Genomic DNA, 20,384 nt, shown 5'->3' with positions numbered 1-20,384 from the left:
TTGACGTAAGCAGGCCGAATTTTCACATTTGTTCTTATTCACTTAGCATTGATGTGAGTCAAGGAAAGTGCTGATCTCTCTGTATGGAGGCCTAGCATCACAAGAAATGATCACACTCTGATGATTGCTTCACCTAGTCTGACCAAAAGGAAATTTCAAATCTGTGACTCTCATTTTTCTTGAGACAGTCTGAGCCTTGAGCCTCACATGCCTTTGGCAAAGAGGATTTCTTTACAGGGAACAGAGAGTCCTGCTAGCAGAGAGCACGTGCAGTCAGAGTGTCCTTTAATTCATAGAACCTTATTCTTTGGTAGAATCATAATAACAGCACTTTGACCTCCACAATAATTGCTACAACACACCTCAATGATGGATGAGTCGATTTTTTCTAAACTAAAAATTTATCTGTAAAGTTAATACTGATGCCAAGAGCAACTGTGGCTACCTTACTATGTGGCTAAAAAATTAAAGTAAAAAAAAGGCTGAAGAAAACAGCAGACTATGTGCCAGCAGTAAGGACTGAATTACTGCTGATACTGATGAATAGCCTCGTTAAAACCTTACAAATTTGCTGTTGCTATTTGTGTGGCAGGGTGTACAGAATCTGCACTTTAAATCAATTAAAGCTATATATCTGATGGCAGCAAATATGAAAAATGATCTTTTGATATTAGTACAACTCAGATCCAACACGATATCAGTGTCTGTTTTAAAATGTGCACACAAAAGCTTGCGTTAATCAAACAAAGAAACATCATTTCAGCTCCTTTTGTTGACATGTTTCCTTTGTGCTCTTCCTTTGTGCCTTTGTTGTCAACAGCTGGATGGGCAGGAACTATATTTGTAAGATGGGTCTCCACCATTGCTTGGGGATGTAGCCAAAATGTGGATTTGATCCCACTTTACATCTACCACTGCTTCTTTGACCAACCAAGAACACAGCTGTGATTTTTGCATGACGTTAATATCACTGTAACCAGTGGAGGAAAAGCATTTCTCTAAAACTCATCCATGAACTGCTGTATTTCTCATTACCTATGCTGAGTTCTATCTTCACATTGCTTTCACACTTCATCTGTTTTCCTCTCACTGATAATTTTACCACTCTGGACCTGAGTTGGATAAACACTGCCAAAGGTATTTCCTGTTAAAATCAGTAAAAGGTTGATTCATACTGAGGACCAGCCATCCATTCCCTCAATGAATCAGTTTCTTAGTCTGAAAACAACTACAAAAATGAAACACCTGCTGTCTGTTGTTTTCTTTTGCCTGTCAGTCTCAGGTGCTGTTATTACATGACAGACAGCTGCATCTATTTTGTTCAGATCGGCAATGTAGTTGGCAAAGAGCACCACCTTTCCATGACTGGCTACACTTGTTCAAGTTTTCCCAACATCCATAAAATAATGTTGGTATGATGGTCCACATCTGCTGTGTAGCCCCATAACACCATATGCCTGACTGAACAGGACTGCCTCTTATTCTGTCTTTAATCATTCAGGTCCACATTCCCTTCTCTACCAGTTATGCAAATGGTGGACCAATCATAAAAATTAATGGGGCAAGAAATGGTAAACCAACTGGCCATAGAGAGGTGAGACTGAATTGTCCTCAAGGTTTAGGTCTCATGTGAATGCCCACCTTGATGACAAAACACAGCAGCAGCAGAAGTAGACAGCGAAGTTGAACTCTGGAAATAAGAAAGACATGATGGTTTTCAACGTGTCATATTTCCACGGGTCAACCAAAGGCCATTGTTGCCTCTCATGCTGCAAAGGGAAATGGAAAATGTGCAGTACTAGCACCCTAAACAGTACAGTGCTGCATGCTTGTAATATGAGAAGCATTATTCTCTTAAAATGAGGCTAAAGAGCCCTGTAAGATAGCTTTTACTGCCCTACTCTAGGGCAACATAACCTAACATTCTGACTTTTGAACTAGTGTAAATGACTCATAACACAGCTTTTGGTATTGAAGTCATTTTGACGGAGGCACACATAGCCAAGACAATTGATAACCTGTGAGGTGGAGCAATATCAAAGCTGGTCCTCTCAAAGTCAATGCTCTATGTGGGGTTTCTTAGTGGGAGCACAGTGACTGCAGAGTGTTAAAATTAGATGCTGTTACCGCTGCATGTATTAAAGAGAGAAATGTATTTGCATATCTTAGAAAATGCTTTACTTTTTCTGAAAAATTATATAATGTAAGTCAGTTGTGCTATTTTATGTATTTTCTCATTGGGAAAATACTAAGATTATGTCACTTCTCCATTTCATCCTGACCTTCATGGATTATGAGTCAATGCTGTAAGAAATGAATCCTGTCAGCATAAGATGAAACTCTTGTATTTCTGCTTTAGAAATGTTTGCTGCTGTTTGGTTGATGTATACTGGACTTCAGGATCTTTGTGGACTCACTGGAGGCGGAAGCCACAGCTGCGTCCGCCATCTCCCATCACATTTCCCCTGACAGGTGTGAACAAAGGACCCAAAGAAATGTCACTGCAGCATTTTAAGTCACTCGGACACCGCTTGCATTCAGGAATGAAACTGCCTTGGCACATTATGCAAATCATATTGACAGCATAACTAATGCTTTTATTAGGCTAATTATGCCTGAGGTCAAATCTGTCCGTAGCACAGGATCAGGACACACTCAAACCCAGTGTCTGGAAGCAGTTTGGTTGACTGAAAGGTTAGCAAATGCTTAATGTTTTAAGACAGCTTATCATGTAGTACTTTATATCCATGAAAAAATAGTTGTTATTGATTTTTGTCTATGACGTGAGCACCAGCAATGATCAGTCAGAGGCTCTCCTCTCCTTTTCGTTTAGTAGGACCGCGGGGATAAAAAGTAAAGGCAACGGTATGAAAAGTGTTTTTAAAAAGTTTCATGAACGTAGGATGCGAACATTTCTCTGCGAGATATTTTAGAGCGTCCAGAGAACCAGCTCTCTCTCATCATATAAATGTGTGTTGAAACTGAGAACATGTTAATCATAGGCAGATGCAACGAGAAACCAGAAAGGCAATGTAATTTTCATTCTCGGTGGAGATAATCTGCCGTCAGGGCTGAAACAAGGCTTATGTATATTTAATAGGATTGAGCTGCTGCAAAACATTTAGTGGCACAGACGTATTAAAAATATATAAAGCTGTAGAAAAGGTTGCATATTCTTTAAATGAGTCAGCTCTCTTTTGGTCAGTAGGTTATGTTAGTATATCAGTGTTGAAATCCTTTTTCTAAAACCTCTGATGCTTCTTTCAATATACTTTGGAAGCAGTTTTGTTAGTTTAAATGAGCTTCATGTGCTTTTTTGAGATGGCTGAAAAACACATGAAGGCTTTAGAGTTACAATTTATCAAAGAAACAACAGACCTGTTTATTGACAAAAAGCTGAGGACTGGAGCTGTTTGAATTTAGCTTGTGCAAGCTTTAGTTGCTTTAGTCAGAGGTGGGAATTTTATACCTGCCACTCAGTGAAGAGTTAGTTAGGTTCTAGTTAGTAGCAATCTCTAGCTTCAGACAGCTTTTTAACAAACGCTTTGCTAACCTTATTGACACTTTTTTAAGTGCATGGTCTGTATGGCACCCACACATGAACAGTTTGTATTAAATGAAATGTAAGTCAACAAATGCAAGAAACATCTGCATACTACTGGATCAAGAAATCGTTAAATATTAGAGATAGTGATTCGTAGAAATTGTTTTGCACTTTCCACAGGACAATAGAGGTTCTCAGCAAATGATGCCTCTCTTATTAAAAAGAACAAAAATAGCAACACGCAGAAATCAGATGTTTTGTTTCCTATGTTTGTTTTTGAAAGTAGGATTGTGTGCATTGCTGTCTGAAATATAAAGCCTGAAGTCAGCCTGACAGAATTGTTTTGGTTACAGATTTGTTGGGCCCATTACGAATACTATTATGTAGATCAGCCTTGGGAGATTTATTTCCACGTTGTGCATTTGAATTGTGTGACACCAGGCCTCTCATTTCATTTACCACACAAAAAAGCCTGCCAGTCCAACTTTAAGGTTGTGGAAATTAGACAGTCTTGTTCTCTTTCATATTTTTTTTCTATCGACTTTTCTTAAAATGTAGATCGTGTAAAATTGCTGAGCCCCTTCCACAGCCGCACACAGACCATACACGCAACCATTTTGCAGGGAAAAAGAATGAAAACAATATTACTATTTCTGTCAGGGGAAAAATGTTTTTAACCTCAGGATTTTCAATCGCTTTCTTTTTGAAAGATCTTTTTGAAATATTTTGAAGGATGCCTGTGTGTGGCATACTCAACACTGTTTAGATTTGAAACAGAAAGGCCACACACACACTCGGACAAATACACAAACACACACGCACGGAAGCACAGTTTTTATGTTTCTATGTGGAGTTTTTAGAGACCGCTTATCGGAGCAGCTTTGTATTCCTTCAGTTTCCATCACTATCATCACTGTAGCTACTAAACAACATGTGTAAACATAAATAACATATTTACTTTAATAAAATGTCGCTGAAAAATATCAACCAGATATAAATACATAGACATAGATTTTGTCTCCAGTTAATCAGCTTTGAAGAAAAACAATAATAGTTCAATAAAAATATCTCTTTACTTTTCGTGGGATAAGTGATGCTGTCAAAAACTATCAAAACTTAATTTTAATGAAAAAAAATCACTTCCTGTATTTAATGCCTGTCACTGAGAGGAAATGAGAAATATATTGGGAAATAGAGGAACAGATTCACAAAAAGGTTTACTTCAAAAAGTAGAATTTGCCACAGAAAGAGACTTTCCAGAAAACAGTGTTTGCTGAATATACACAATACCAGCTCCTTTCATCATGACATAATGTTTCAGGAGGTGTGCAGCTACAGTCCCAACTCCCAGCTTACATTGCATTGTTTTGTCTTATCAAATAAAAAGTGATGATTTTCCACTGTTTCTGTTGCTCTACAACAAAGGTGCTTGAATTGGAATTGACTGCATGAATAAATCAGATGCACAAATCAGAGGCATCTGGAGGACAGTGTTGTGGTGCAGCAGAGATGCTATTAAAAAATATATTTGTTTGCTTTTTCCTCTCTGTGTATTTAAGTACGCTTCTTTGTCGTTCTATTTTACAAAATTTAAACTTTCTCTTTAATGTAGATGTGAAAAGATGCCAAATTTTGGTAAATGTTAACTGTTTTATAATTAATAGCACGTGGTCTTAGGCCATTGTGTATATAAGTGACTGAAAAATAGAAATGCTGCATATCCATTTTACTGCACTGAGTTTAACTCAAATGGCCACATGGAAGAGCAAGACATTACCATTTATTGTTTGGCTAATTAGAGGTTAGTTGCTGTGTCTGGATAAAATAACATAATTAGGCTTAGATTTATGCTGCTATATGCTGACAGAGCATTTGCTCACATGGTTGCATATGTATGAAATTCAAAGAAAATAAGGCTGCTGGCTTATGTGTTATAATAAAATATATTTAATTTCAGATCACCTGAGCAGGACAGTAGGGCACAACAAGGACAGATGGATGTGTGCCGGCGTGAGCGGAAGTGTTATAACGTAGGAGAACATTATAACACTGCAGAACTGACTTTTCAAAACTGCCCTTGGCAAAGACACACAACTGCCCCAGGGGTATCACACCATTTACTTCAGCACTCTGACCTTTGTGATTAAATGCACATGTCTCGAAAATTCTTGCCTACAGAATAGACGGTGTTGCCCCGGACCAGCTGAAGCCTCACAACTCAAATTACATGATTTTTTTTTACAAAGCTAATAAGTTATTTTTATTATATAAAGGAATAATGTTTTGCTCACAGAAATGAAACCAGATTTCATCCCCTGTAAGGTAAATGAAATATATCAGTAGGGGAAGGACATGTTTATGCTACTGCTGAGTAATGTTCCCACACAAGCTGAAAAGAGCTATTTTCACTGCTCATATGTGGTTTGCTGTTAACTGTGTTAACTATTTAGCTTGTATTCTTAAAATAGGACATATGTGTGCTGAAAAAGTAGTGGAGAACAGAATTTGGCAAAAATCTTCTTTTTTCTTTTTCTTTCCTTGTGCTATGGAGAAGTGAATAACTGGCCACAGCAGCAACGTAGCTGCATTTTATAACAGTAAAATATCCTGAAGAGCTGAATATCCTGAAAGACATTGGGTTTAGCAGCGGATTATAAAAACATCCCACTGATGTGCTATGTGAGTATCCCTAGACAGGCATTCTCAAGCTACACCCCCAACAAGTTAAGAAAATAAATCCTGTGGTGTTACATAGATAAAACTAGAATTCCTGCATCACAATTAAGAGTTACCATTTAGGATGATTTCTGCAAATTATCCTGTAAATGAGGATAAGGGAGCTGCGTCCAGCTCTTGCAAAGTTAAATTAAGGAACCTGGGGAAATGAAGCAGAGCCCACACTATGTCCTCATAAAGCCAAAACCGACATGTGATGCTGCTGTGAAGCGGATGAGAATGAATTGTTTCATTTGACTGTGGCCTATGTGTAATATGTAACAATACTGTGATATTACCCCTCTGCTTTTCTATTTTTCATCATCTATTCTTAACTATCTCAAGAGTGCCTGGTCTTTGACTGCTTCCAGTGAAAGAAAAGAAAGGGTTGAAATGACAAATTGTTAAAGACACTGTTTAAGTTTAAAGCTGTATTGTAAATGGTCCAACTTTTTTGTCTGTGATACTGTCTCCTCTGTACACGAGGGGGGATTTCCTCTCACTTCAAAATTAAAACATTCTATATTAGAATATATGTAAATTTTGAAGCCACATTTAGAAACTTGGCACACAGTAGTCACCACCCTCTTATCCATAGGATTGTTGCTTCCAAAAAGTAAACTTATTGACCATGAACTGACTTGATGGTTCTCTGCTACAATATATCATAAAAAGCAATGCAGAAATCCTGTGACACATTGTGAGGCACAGTATGAGAAAAATAGTGCAATCAGAGAAGCAACTTTATTGCTCTTCCTTGCCAACCTTGAGCCAGGGAGTGAATTATAAGGAGACTTCTGAGCAGGGCAAGATGCGTAGCTCCACAGGAACCTGTCAAATTTGACCCAGAAGAGCGTTTTTTTTTTAAAAATAAGTTAGCAAGAACTTTATAAAACACAGTGTTCACAAGGTGATTGCCATTAAAGTTGTCTTTGATGTAGCTCGCGAGAAAAAAAACAGACCCTGTATGGAACACATTTAACACAAAGTACACACTGAGTAAAAACAGAAAAGGATGAATGTAATCATCGTGGTTGGTCTGACAGGGGACAACCCCACAGTAACAATTGCAGTTATTTTTCCTACAATGATTAATTTATTCCACTTTGAGAGGGAAAGCCTAACATGATGTCAGATAGTCTTTATGTTTCCTTTTCTTTGCAGAATTTTCTAGACACAGGTTTCAAAAGATGCTCATAAATGTTACTTTACAAGCAAATTAGATGGAAAATCTTAAACAGTGTAAATAATATAGTTAATAGTGTATATTTCTATCAAAATATATACAATATTTGCAAAAAATATTGAGCATTGAGAACCAGCAGCCATTGCATTTTTGCTTTATAAAATAGTATAAAGAGTTTGTCCGAATTTTTTGTTTTAAAGGAATAATCGATGGACTATCTAAGCACAAGGACAAATACACCATTTTTATTTTACAAAGAAAAAATGATCTATCTGTGATGGTTAGTATCATTTTCAGAGTGAATATCTTGAGCAGTTTACTTCGGCATTTTCGCTCAGTTGGAGATTGCTCAAACTGGCACATTACATATAAACCCACACAAACAGAGTATTGTAGTAGTAAGTCATAGGTAAAGCAGTGCAGCAGCCCAAATCTCTTTTAGTAAGGGTTGTTAGTTCCTTTTGATTTGTGTTTGGCTGCCTGTCACCAAAACCCATTCCCTGAAATCACATCACTATAATGGTCTAATCAGCACTTAACGACCCATGTTACATAAAATCAATGCACCCTTCCTTTTGAGAATGCAGAATATTTGGAGGGGCAGCTGAAGGCTGGTGAAAGGGGGCATGGGGAGGCTGTCAATAGGGATGCACTTGCCCTCCAAGTTCAGTGATCCTCCTGAGATCAAAGCTTTTACAGCAAAATCCTTTGTTTTGCTGACTAATCTTGTATTGATTTTAACAAGTTGTTAAGCTCTATTGCAGTTGTCAGACCGCTGCCAAACAACTCTCCTACCTGTAGAGGCTAAAAGAAGAGGGAGCTACAGTTCTAACAGGGAGAACTATTTAATTCTTTTCTTGTTATAGAAGGAATAGCGTTTTACTTTGCTTTTTTTCTCCCCTTTTCTTCTTATTTTTTTTTCCCGTAGTTATGCAACAGTTTTAAAGTCATACCCCTACTGTGTTTACCTAGTTTCGTGCATATATTGTTTTGTGGTTCTTGTGGGAGGATGAGAATCTGTGGAAATAAAAAATGCGACACCCCATCAAGTATCTCTCCCACGTGCAAGTTGTCACGGAAAAAAATTCAAATCAATCAGAGCTATGCACTGTGGGCACTGCAACCTCGCTGTTCCTGTTGATGCGGAGAAAACAGTTTTGGATGCAACGTGAACTGACTGTGCGCTGGACTATCCGCTGCCAACCAAAGCCAGCAGGTCCTTTGCATTGTGGTTGGTAGAACTGCAGAGAGAACATAACAATGCCAGCTTGCTTTCATTTCAGTAGACCTCGGAGCTTCAAATGAATAATATATTGGAAGCAACTCGGGGGTAAATGAATAAATCTACACTAGGTGGGGATTTTTAAAGGGAGAAGAAATATCATAGAGCTACAGCACTACCTTGTGGTAGAGTAAGATATTGCGCGACATTAAACTAAACGGAGACCAGTTCATTATTCTGACAGGAGGATACATACAGTTCATTTTGGTGTATTGAAAGTGGCGGGTTTTCAAACCCAGATGCCAAAAATGACAGAAAAAGGAAGCATTTTATGTTTTTTGTCAATTAATCAAAAAATAGAATTGTTCTGCTTCCTGTTAAAATAAGGCCATGGACATAACTGCTCCATCCAGGCTGGAGATAATTAATATCAATGACCTTGCTAACGTTTCAAATGCATCATGTTGACTTTAATGATGATGTGTCATAAGCAGCCGGAGGTGGAGACACCCGGCTCTGGTCAGGGGCTCCAAAGCTGACAGGCGAGACCAGGTGAATAATAGTCCATGGCATCTTATTATATTGCTGGCGTGATCTGATTTACTCCAGCAGCAAATGGTGGGAAGAGACCCAGTGTCGTTGTGGGTATTGAATTAACGAGGTTTACGCGCAAATGAACCCCACACTGACGGCAGATACATCACGAAAGATTAAAGAACATTTCCACGTGGCTGTGATAGCTGTTCGGCTTGCTTCATTACACTCCTGACTCACTCCACATGTGTTCGCTTCACAGCCGAAAATGTTTTGGAAATTTTGGAAGTTAGCGGGGTTGACTGACTTTTGCGTGAAATCTTCTACCAATCTACCTGAAGAGAGATTTTTTTCCCTTCTTTTTATTTTTACTGGTAATGGGAGATTTGACACGTTAATACATCCAAGATCACAAAATCCATCTACGCACTGTCATTACTCATATGGGGAGTAAGAGGGGCATTGCAGCAAAGCTTCTTACAAAGCTTTGAACAGTGTATAGTATTTTCATGTTTTATGGTTCCCCCTGTTAGAAAATAAATAAATAAATAAATACGACTAAACAATGTAGATTATACTGTTAATTTAAAATAATCCAATGTTAATACAATGTCTGTGGAAAAATAATAATTCCAACCCTCCTGAGTAATTTTTTTATACGTTCGTCTTTAAATAACACTACAACTCCCTGCAGCAAGAAACAGAAACGTGATTGGAGTTTAATAAACCACGTGACTGGATTGGACGAATGGCGAATGACCTAAACAGGAAGCGTTGCATTCAGTCTCAGACAGCGTGAAATCTGAAAGTCAACTCCAGACAAAATGCGGTGCATCTAATACACCTGTTAAATATATTGTCTTCTGAGTCTTCAGATTGTGATAGTAGCATGTTGTGCTTTTAGCAGGTTCTGCATCTGAAACAACAGCATTTGTCACAATGTTGCAGTCGGCAGCTAAAGTCCTTTCTTTTGCATCAGCCACCTCAGTATCTCGGGGAATAGCGGCAGGTATTAGACATTATTGTAAGAATACACCAACTAAACTAAGAGTGTCCCAAGCGCTGTCTGGGGCAGAATTGGGATCTAACATCAAAGTTCAGGTAAGTTATGTTTATTGGTTAGTATTTTCTGGTAACTGCGCTTATTTGTGCGATCAACCCTGCCGCAGGAACTCAAGCTCATTTAACTCACAACAATGGTGGCTTGTTATATGTGATTGCTAAGAATCTGCTAAACAAACTTCACCCTTATGCAAATTCTGCTGAAACTTGTAGGTAGTAAATAAATAACAATTTTTGTAAAAACCACTTTATGCTAATTTGCCTGGGTGCATGCGTGGAAGTTAAGTAGCGACAAACAAAACTGGTATTTGTGAAAGTTAACCACTGCTAACCCTAAATATTTTTTTGCTGACTCCCAGCCATCACTAGCTGAAAATCTGTTACATCACCACATTATCATATTTTCACTATGCCGCTATGCGACTGTAGTAAAACATCTTGTTTTGCCTCTAAGTTACACTCAAAACAAGTGTATTATTAGGTGGAGAGAAAGAGTCCATAAAAATAACTGTATAAACATAAACGAGCTGCGTTTTTGTAGCATCTTTCTAGTTTTATTGACCACTCACACATTCATAGAGGGTTTTCTTTTTACAATATGTTGCCCAAGGTCACTTCCAAATATCGGATGTAAACAAAATCCACAAATAATCTGCTTAAGTGCAATATTATTAATTCATTATTCAATTTGATAATCTCAGAATTCCATTTGAAATGATCATGGTTATTGTTAGTACCAGTACATCACAACACCCATACCCTAATGCCTAATGCTGCACTTTCTCACTTACTTTCAAATAATATCGTACCACATTCTATGCATTTATGTGCCATGTTGAGAAAGAACAAGCAGTGAGTTCTCAAATGACCAACATCCTGATTATGTATGCAAAATGTGCACATTTTGTTTTACCAGATGGAATAGCTGAGTGTAGTTTGTTCTGTGTCTTTGTTTTAGGGATGGGTTCGCTCGGTTAGAGCTCAGAAAGCCAATGTCTTTCTCCATGTGAATGATGGGAGCTCCTTGCAGTCATTGCAAGTTGTCGCAAGTTCAGAGCTGAGTGATCCGTAAGCATTTTGGCATTACTCCCTATAGACAATCCTTTGCCACAGAGTTTCTGACATGAAAAGTGCATGCTTAGAATATTCTTTGTTTTTCTCACAAATTTAGGTTGCTCACATTTGGTAGTGCTGTTGAAGTCACGGGCATTCTTAAGAAAAGTCCACACCAAAAACAACCAGTTGAACTTGATGCTAAGCAAATCAATGTAGTTGGAGAATGCAACCCTGTGGTAAGAACAAATTTCTCATACACATTTTGTAACTGTTTATATGGTTGCTATAGGAATCACAGTTTTATTGTATTTTGTTTTATATTCTTCTTTTTAAGGACTTTCCCTTTAAAATCAAAGAGCGACATGGCCTTGAGTATATTCGCCAATTTCCTCATCTCAGGTGCAGAACAAATGCTTTTAGCTCCCTGTTGAGGATACGAAGTGAGGCCACTGCAGCAATTCACTCATATTTCAAGGTGAGAACATCAGTGGAGGAGTTTCATAAAAAATGAGGAGCAAGAGTTTTTTTAAATTTTTTTTATTGTTTACCTTTTTTTCCTCCAGGACAATGGCTTTGTAGAGATTAACACTCCAATCATCACCTCAAATGACTGCGAAGGGGCAGGGGAGCTCTTTCAGGTGGAGGTGAGCATCTAAACACACTAACAGCTCTGTTTTTTTTTTAAGTTAAAGCCCCGTGCTTTAGTCTGAGCAGATTTATGACACTGTTTGAAAACTTGAAATCCCCGCTTTTAACACAGCCATCAGGCCCAGATTATGCAGATGGAGAGAACTTTTTCTCTGTACCAGCCTACTTGACCGTGTCTGGACAACTTCATTTGGAAGTGGTGTCAGGGTGAGGTAAACTACAGAAAGTTGACAAATTACAGGAGAAATCAACTTACTTTACGTTGTTGTCAGATAACTATTGGATGTTAAGTGCTTAATCGTATTGTTTTTTTACTTTCATTTTACTTTATCAATTTCTGCACATTCTAAAGCTTACATATTCATATCAGTTGTATTCAGCTATGTACACTAAAGTATGTTTCTACTTATAACTCATACTCTTCTAGGGCTTTTTCTAAAGTCTATACATTTGGGCCAACTTTCCGTGCAGAGAACTCCCAAAGCAGACGCCACCTGGCTGAGTTTTACATGGTAGAGGCAGAGATCTCCTTCACACAGTCCTTAGAGGATCTCACTAAGGTTAGCTATGTCATATTTGATCTGTATTCGACCTCAGATACAAAATGCTATTTGTCAGTCAAACAGGACATTGAATAACATGTTTAAGCCTGTTAACTTTTTATTCTATACTACATATTTCTGTACTGGTTATAGATTAATTCGGCTTCCCTTCTTTCAAATTCACAGATGTCTGCTGTTCTGTTTGTCAGTTTTTGTTTGAAAGTTTGCGTCCTATATTAGGCCAAAGTCTAAAGCCATGCTTGCTAGGTTAGTGGTTGTAATTTGAGGTAAATAAAGTGTTGAAATGGTACAAAATAAACCGCTGTATGCATGTGTGGTTAATTGTGGCTTGTAGTATTAAGTGTTCTGTGTGATCAGTAAGATTAGAAAAGCATCTAAAATAAACTGAACTGATGTCATCATATAATTTCTGTGTACTGAACTTCAAATTTTGCAAATTCCCCATGTGACTTTTAAAGTTGCCCTTGTGCACAGTTGCCTGGGAAAGCTTTAATTATTAAACTTGGCCTGCTCCTTAGGTTATGGAGGACATGTTCAGATTTGCCACAGAGCATGTATTGGCTCACTGTGTGGAGGATGTGGATTTGTTTCACAAGCATGTGACTCCTGGGCACAGGGTAAGTCCTGAAGGACACTTGGGGACATAACCTGGCTCCAGCCATTACTCTGTCTGACTTCATTATTAGCTCAACTTATGTGTTTCCTCTTGCATTCATATATCTCAAGGACACTGTAGATGCTATGATAAAGAATAGCTTTCCTGTGTAAGTCTATTCCTTTTCTGTATATCACATTTAAAAAGTGGATGACATAAATAATATGGAGACAAAAGTTGAAGGAATATTTGGTGTCTTTTCTAAGGATTACCTACAGAGAAGCTATAGACATTCTGCGCCGCAGTTCAGAGAGATTTGCCTTCCCAACAGATGTGAGTGGCAATGATTACATTTTTATGTTGATATTGCAAACTAGATCTCTTCCTCTACACTCTGCTTGCTAACAACAAGTTTATTCCACACGGCTCTTCTTTTCTACAGTGGGGCTGTGACCTTAAGACAGAACACGAGAAGTACCTGGTGAAACACTGTGGCAACATTCCAGTCTTTGTCACTGATTATCCTTATGATCTGAAGCCTTTTTATGCAAGAGACAACCAGGATCATCCAGAGCGTACAGTAAGAGTCAGTTATACTGTATAACAGGGTGAATGAATGATCTAACCTCTCATTTCCTTCTTTGTCAGTTAGGGTATTTCAGTAATTTGCATATCTGAGCTGATTTTGACTGTTGTGCAGGCAGCTGCAGTGGACCTTCTTGTGCCAGGAGTTGGAGAGCTCTGTGGGGGCTCCCTAAGAGAGGAGAGGCTGAATCTGCTGAGTGCTCGGCTGGAAGAGTAAGAATTCATACTCCACGAGTATAGGAAGGCTTATGCCAAAAGATTTCGACTACATTTTTCAATTTATCCTCAATTGCTTTAGAATTTTTCCTGAATGCATTCAGAGCAGTCATAATCCTGCCTGTGAGACTCCGGGCCAGCTGGTGCAGTTTAAGTCTTGCGGAGGCTGATTAAAATAAAGAAAATGCTCTGTACCCCCCCCCCCCCCCCCCCCCCCCCCTCCCTTGTCTCTGACACATCTTGTTGTATCAGACTAGATGGGTTAGCATCTATTTTGCATGGCTTAGTGTTTTACCTCACTGCCCATTAAATATATTACACTGAAAGGAAACTTTTAAGGGATGCTATTTCTGAAGTTTGATCATAAAGTTATATGACTCTGCCCATAAAAATCAAGATACCATACCTGATCTAAATTTGATTGATCTCCTGTCCAAGGTTGTGTCTGTGTTCAGTCCCTTTATACTTATGCATGCTGGATCTCCTCTGATATGGTAAAATGGTGACCTTTTAACTTGAATTTCATTTTTGGGAAGAGAACAAAGTTGCAGAGGGGCAAATCTGGCAAGAATATCGCTGCACCTGCGTTTCTGTGGCCAAACAAAATGTTTCATTGCACTATGTGAAGGTACATTATGGCATTGAAGTTGAAGTAATTTTAGCTGGATTTCCTCTCTCAGATATCTCAGGATGTTACTGTAGAACTCTGCATTGCTATTCTGACCCTGGGGGAGGAATTCAGCTCGCACATGAATTAAAATAAAGGAATAAATCAAAAAACACCTTGCCTGCTCTCGCACTCCTGACCTAATAGATCATCTTCAGACATCGACACTGCATGCACATCCACTAAAATCTCCTGTGGGTCGCTGGGTCTTACCCAGAGATCTAGCTACCATTACAAATGAGGATCCTTGACATAAATGTTGTGTCACGGAAGTTGATGTTTGCACAAGTTTAAGGTTCATGTTGGAAATTCGGGTGCGCAGGTGGTCAGAACAGGCCATCTAGGGAGCAATATGAAATTAGAAGCAGTGCTGCAAGTGGTCCAGAGTTTAACAAGAAGGTGACCTTGATGGGTGAGTTCAGACAGCTTTACATAAATGATTGTTTTTCTATTTTTATGGGTGGAGTCTTGTAACTTTTTAATCACATCTCTTGTAATTTATATAAAGGAATTTAGATGTTTGTAAACAAAAAAGAATATATTGTACTGTGCAAAATACGGAGCATTTGTGTGGCACTTTCATGCAGCAGTGGACAAAACCATTGAAATCATGCATTTATTGTAGAACTTGATCTCGTGTCAATTATTGCACTTTTTTCCAGGGCTGGATTAGAAGACGTCTATAGCTGGTAAAGTAATAATAGTAAAAACGTCTGTATATTTATGATATTTTAATGGACATTAAAAGAAGTCTAAAAACACTTGTGAATTTTGCAGGTATCTGGACTTGAGGCGTTTTGGCTCTGTCCCTCATGGCGGCTTTGGACTGGGATTTGAGCGATATTTGCAATGCATTCTTGGTGTCGACAACATAAAAGATGTCGTTCCTTTCCCAAGATTTTCTCATTCTTGTCTTCTGTGAAAAAACAATTCAAGCATTTTGGATGTGTTAAAGTTATGTATGTCTTGAAAACATTAAATAAATGTAATATTCAGGATTGTTTTAATTTTTTTTTTATTTCTGTGTTTGCCTCTATAATGGGAATTGCTCATTGCCAGAATTTGAATTGATACATTTTAGTTTTCAAGGAATACTTGATGACATGAGCAATACTTCCTAGGGAAGCATTACCTGGTTACTTTTAATTTTCTGGTTCACTTTTCCAACAAGGTTGGTTTTAAAAGCAAGATGTTAACTTCCCACCAGATGGTGCCTTTTCCCATTTCAACTAGTGTGAAAATGCCAATTTTTTTTGCCAAGTTAAATTTGTTACCTGAATCCATATTATCTGTTTTTCCAAAACGCAGAAAGTTAAGAAACTGCCTTCTGTCTTTCATAATATCGAACTATACTTGGATCACATTATGGGCTCATACAACTTTTTTTATTTTTAATTATTTAGAGAAAAATAATGTACGGGGTTTGAAATAACAGAAAATCGCTTCTAGATCTGCTCGTTGTGTTAGAGACAAATTGATATTGTTTTATCCGGAGTCGCTTGGGGAGCTGTTTAGTAGCAGATCTTCCCCCATCCTGTTCATCCCAGTGCAGCCCATCCCTCTATTCACGGTGGGCGTGGTATCTAAGGAAAACAAACTGCAGACACCCTATGATACTTCCTCACCCTGCATCAGTTGAGTTTGGCGGCGGCTCTTCGTCAGCCGGTCGTGCGTAATTGCCTAAAAGCAGAATCGCACCGTTTTGCACGCCTCTTGTTTTACACGGTACCATTGGGAGCGACTGTCTAAATCTGCGACCATCACTACTTTGATTTTTATCAAATGGGGGGAGCAGACAGCAGCAGGGAGAGCCAAACCCCGACAGCACTTTGAACAGGCAAGCCCTAAGGAGCCATCATGTACTAGTGGCAAACCGCAGTTTCAGAGCGAGAAGAAGCAGCAGACACTGACAAACATGAGCGGCGGAGAAATCATCTTCCAAGGCTGGCTGAGAAAATCACCACCGGAGAAAAAACTCAGAAGATATGTAAGTGAATGCACTTCCGTTTAGTTTGTCTACGTTTAGAAGTTTGATCGGTACAGAAGTTACCCGATTTGTCTGCTTTCTCACTCTGCCAAAGTGACTCTTTGTGTTCATGTCATTTGATATTAACTGCTGTCAAACTCGTATAGTTTACTTGTAGCCGGTGCATCCTTTTTCTAACTCGTAAAGATCTCATGAAGACAGTTTACAGCATCACGCCCTCATAATAAAAGAAACGACTAATATAAAACAACAAAACATGATAATAAATACAAAAAGGTTTTCAAAGGTCCCTGGGTTTAATCCGATTGCACAGTGAACAAACTAATGTTTGTAATGATTACTGATCTTGAAGGCAGAACAGTGAATACAGAGCGTGTAAAGGGGCAAAGTTTTAAAACCTTCATGTCCCACAGATGAGACAGTATTCTGTGTTTCCTGTGATCTTTTCACTCTTTCTGACTGTACAGTTGTGTGTGTGTGTGTGTGTGTGTGTGTGTGTGTGTGTGCGCGCGCATCTATAGACAAACTAAAACAAGAGGATACTGAGCACTACATTATTGATTATATGCAGGATTTATTGAACCATCCCATCAAGGTCCACTTGATATTAAACCCTCACTTAACTGCTTCTGTATTGTAAACAGCAGACAATTTGCAATATTTTAGAAAACTAACATCATTTAGTAAAAAATGGTGTTAGAAATTGTGCTTTAGTCTTATAGTCCTAATTTTGATGTGGAGTCCACTAAAAACATGAAATGACAGCAGATTTTACATGAAAGGCCACCCGCTGGGATGTATGATAATAACATGGAGGTAAGCCTGTGCAATAGATGACAGCTGTCTATAATTTTGTCTAAAGAGCTGAGATGCACACAAACTGTTGTTTGGTTTTATCCAAATATGATGAGGTAATGTCTAATCAACAACTGATGTGACCAGTTTTCACCCTAGCCAAGTCAACTAATGTCACAACACTTGAGTGCTTTGATAAGTCTATATAAGCCAAAGCTGCTGGTCTCTTGCTGGATGCTAGGCAGGGGAATGGCTACAAATCAGATAATAGGATTTATGAAGGCAGATAGAGCCATGAGACAATCTCCTATAAATACAGCTGTCCACTGTTTTTGTATGGTGTAGCGTTACCAGGCCTCTCCGTGTTCCTGCTAGCTGATTTTGCCATGATGTCATCTCTCTGTTTCATCTGGAAATCCATCCTTGAATGTCTTCAGATGCTGTCCGGTCATTTAGTCATTGTCTTCCACTTAAAGCTGGCTAATGTTTACACAGAGACCACCATGGACAGTATGGAAAGGCAGCTGCAATACTACAGAGGAAAAAATTTGCTTGGTTACAGTACTATATAAACAACCAGAGAGAGAGAGAAAAAAAACCTCTCAAGGCAAGATAGAGCCCACATAATGGACTGCAAGCAAGAACGCAGGGAGCAGCCTCGGAGCCCTTCTCACACTGCTTCTCACCCTGAAAAATAACCTATAAACAACTACACAAACACTGTTTCAGCCAGAAAACAGAGTCATGAGATGGAGTGTCCAGAACAGGCAGACTTGTGAATGCGATCATCTGTCCATCTGACATTCCTTCCACTTAAAGTCAGGCTATATGGACAATCAGGGCCATTTATTTACCAGTATTGCTGTCATCTGATGCAATTACGTGAATGTAGCGGGATATTTTCAGATACAATACTCCAGACATTCCTGGAGGTGTGCTGTGCTTGAGAACGTGGTAGCAACTTTGATCGGTCAGTAGAAGAGGTGAAAGGAATGTGTTGTTTTGGAGCTGTAACTGCCATGTTTTATGTTAAAATGTTCAGTTCAGTCGTGCCAATCAGAGGGGATTATTTATGAAAATATATCTTAATCCTTAATAACAACTTCCCTGTCAATATTCAACCATTTGTACCACCGTGCCCTTCCCAAACCAGCTGAGGCCCGTGTTTGTTAATCAGTAGTTAGCTGATGAAATAGTTGGTCATTGTATTTATCGTCTCCAGCGACCTTCCACAGATGATTTCTGAAAATATGCCACATAGCTCATTTAGTGCAGGGTAGAATCTGCTCGAGTGTAGGGCGAGAGTAAAAACTGGTACTACCACTGCAGGCCCAACATGCAAATCATGTGCAAAGCATAACACTGCCAGTTAAAGCATGGATGCAACTAGTGGAGAAGACAGGAGACAGCATGTTTATGCAATGTAATGACTAGTCATAGTTTAAGGTTTTCTAATTGTATATGTGAATCACTACAGTAAGACTTACTTACTGTACAACAGCTCCTCACTTCACAAATGCAGCCCCTCTCAAACATGTGACAGTGGCTTTGCAGACGTGTGGTTAATTTTCACTTCTTTCCCACCAAAAAAAGTCATGGTCTAAATGTAAATCACTTGGTTGGAGTTTATCTCCTCTTTGGCGCTGATTGAGGTTCCAGAGGTGGGCAGTGTTTTAATGCTGGGGGTGGGAGTGGCCCAGCTGCTTTTTTTGAACAACGTCCAGAATAAGCAGAAAGAACATGAAAACAACTGACGAATCCAGTGTGTTCCCAGTTCCTCTTGCATAGTTCGGCTGAGGTAATTTTTACTCATCACTCGTGGTCAGACAGCGAGCTTAATCATGTCTGCTGTATGAAGCTGCAAACAATCTTCTACGTGCTGCTGCTGTGTACTAAACAATCTTCCCATTACAAAATCAATACATTGCAAATAATAACACTAAAGTTTGCACTAGTTTTTCTTGGCTTGTTGTAAAGAAGGAAAAAAAATCTTCTTTGGCTTCTTCCTCATTAGTTTCTTAAATAAATACATTTTTATTTATATAGCACCTTTCAAGACAGAATCACAAAGTGCTGCACATAAGATATCAAAAGTCATAAAAAGATTTAAGAAGAGAAAATCTATTTCTTCCTAAATAGATACTTTCAGTATTGACATGTGTCGTGATAAGTTGTCTATATTAATCACGCACAGTGTGACTCACACTGCATACATTAAAAACTGTCTTTCTTGCTCTCTGGCTGATCAAGCTGCTGTTTGCTAAACTCTCCCCATCTGTCCGTTGTTGTATCTGACATCACAGACGTGTTTGTTCAAATACAGTAAAGCGCTGCTACATTCCAGACAGATCATATCGGCAAGGTGATATCTTTTGCGTCTTCTTTCTCCCGCTTGCCCTTTTAAAAGGCTGTGCACTTTTTCCCTTGTGGATGGCACGCTGCAGAAGAGAGGAAGAGAGATGAGGGGAGTCGGTGAGGTTTAAAGGCAGGCATAGCAGAGCAGCAGCCTGTGTCCCACTGTCAGCTGCCGGGTCTGCTGTTGTTTTGCAGAGGGGCTTTGGGAAGTCCTTGCCCTTAGAGGTCAACTCCAAACACCTCCCAGTTCCTGCTTTGACAGACAACCAGCACTCCAGACATTTTCCTTGTTCCATCTCATCTGTGGGCCTTTTCCCCCACAACACTGGGGTGGCTTTAAGTGACACTATTGATATCTAATGATTTTTTATTTTTTTTTTGCTAAAATCATTAGATATGTTCACTTAAAAGAATTCTTGTGTTTGACCTGTGATTTTTGTTTTGTTTTGTTGTTGCTTTATAATCTGTTCATTATTTTTAGTTTTGCTTGGTGGGTTATACTGATTGTTCTATTATATATTTTGTCTGGTGTTCTTTCATTGGCAGTCCATTAAATGAAGTGAATGCAGATTATAAATATATATTTATATTTTCATGGTCTGATTTGAAACTTTCTTATGCCATACTCTGCTTTGCCATGAACTCGTAGAATGT

The 20,384-nt window shown here is 38.7% G+C and overlaps 2 protein-coding genes across 3 annotated transcripts in view; both read left to right on the top strand.

The window, feature by feature from the left end:
- The first annotated feature begins 9,952 nt into the window (after window positions 1-9,952).
- On the top strand, window positions 9,953-15,591 carry nars2 (asparaginyl-tRNA synthetase 2, mitochondrial). The gene is made up of 14 exons (XM_026193588.1): window positions 9,953-10,302; window positions 11,222-11,331; window positions 11,435-11,555; window positions 11,654-11,794; window positions 11,883-11,963; window positions 12,080-12,174; window positions 12,395-12,527; window positions 13,049-13,147; window positions 13,257-13,294; window positions 13,392-13,458; window positions 13,568-13,705; window positions 13,826-13,923; window positions 15,256-15,282; window positions 15,371-15,591. The coding sequence occupies exons 1-14, from the start codon at window positions 10,141-10,143 to the stop codon at window positions 15,513-15,515; spliced, it is 1,455 nt and encodes a 484-aa protein (XP_026049373.1). The 5' UTR covers window positions 9,953-10,140; the 3' UTR covers window positions 15,516-15,591.
- Window positions 15,592-16,127: 536 nt separating this feature from the next.
- The window catches only part of gab2 (GRB2-associated binding protein 2), a 32,553-nt gene continuing 28,296 nt past the window's right edge, over window positions 16,128-20,384 (top strand). The window contains exon 1 of one of the 2 annotated variants that reach the window (XM_026192504.1): window positions 16,128-16,580. In XM_026192504.1, coding sequence (XP_026048289.1) covers window positions 16,509-16,580 — 72 coding nt within the window. In that variant the 5' untranslated portion in view covers window positions 16,128-16,508. The remainder of the gene's footprint in view (window positions 16,581-20,384) is intronic. The other variant, XM_026192503.1, reaches the window with a different exon arrangement.

Source organism: Astatotilapia calliptera, chromosome 14, assembly GCF_900246225.1.
Source record: "Astatotilapia calliptera chromosome 14, fAstCal1.2, whole genome shotgun sequence".
Taxonomy (NCBI): Eukaryota; Metazoa; Chordata; class Actinopteri; order Cichliformes; family Cichlidae; genus Astatotilapia; species Astatotilapia calliptera.
The sequence above is the reverse complement of the archived record's forward strand: the minus strand, read 5'-3'. Positions and strand labels throughout refer to the sequence as shown.

Excerpts from the sequence above, each read along its gene's own strand:
- nars2 (XM_026193588.1), top strand. The coding sequence starts at position 10,141 with ATGTTGCAGTCGGCAGCTAAAGTCCTTTCTTTTGCATCAGCCACCTCA. Across the intron at positions 11,964-12,079 it reads GGGAGCTCTTTCAGGTGGAG|CCATCAGGCCCAGATTATGC; the intron begins GTGAGCATCTAA and ends CTTTTAACACAG. Across the intron at positions 13,706-13,825 it reads AGGATCATCCAGAGCGTACA|GCAGCTGCAGTGGACCTTCT; the intron begins GTAAGAGTCAGT and ends ACTGTTGTGCAG.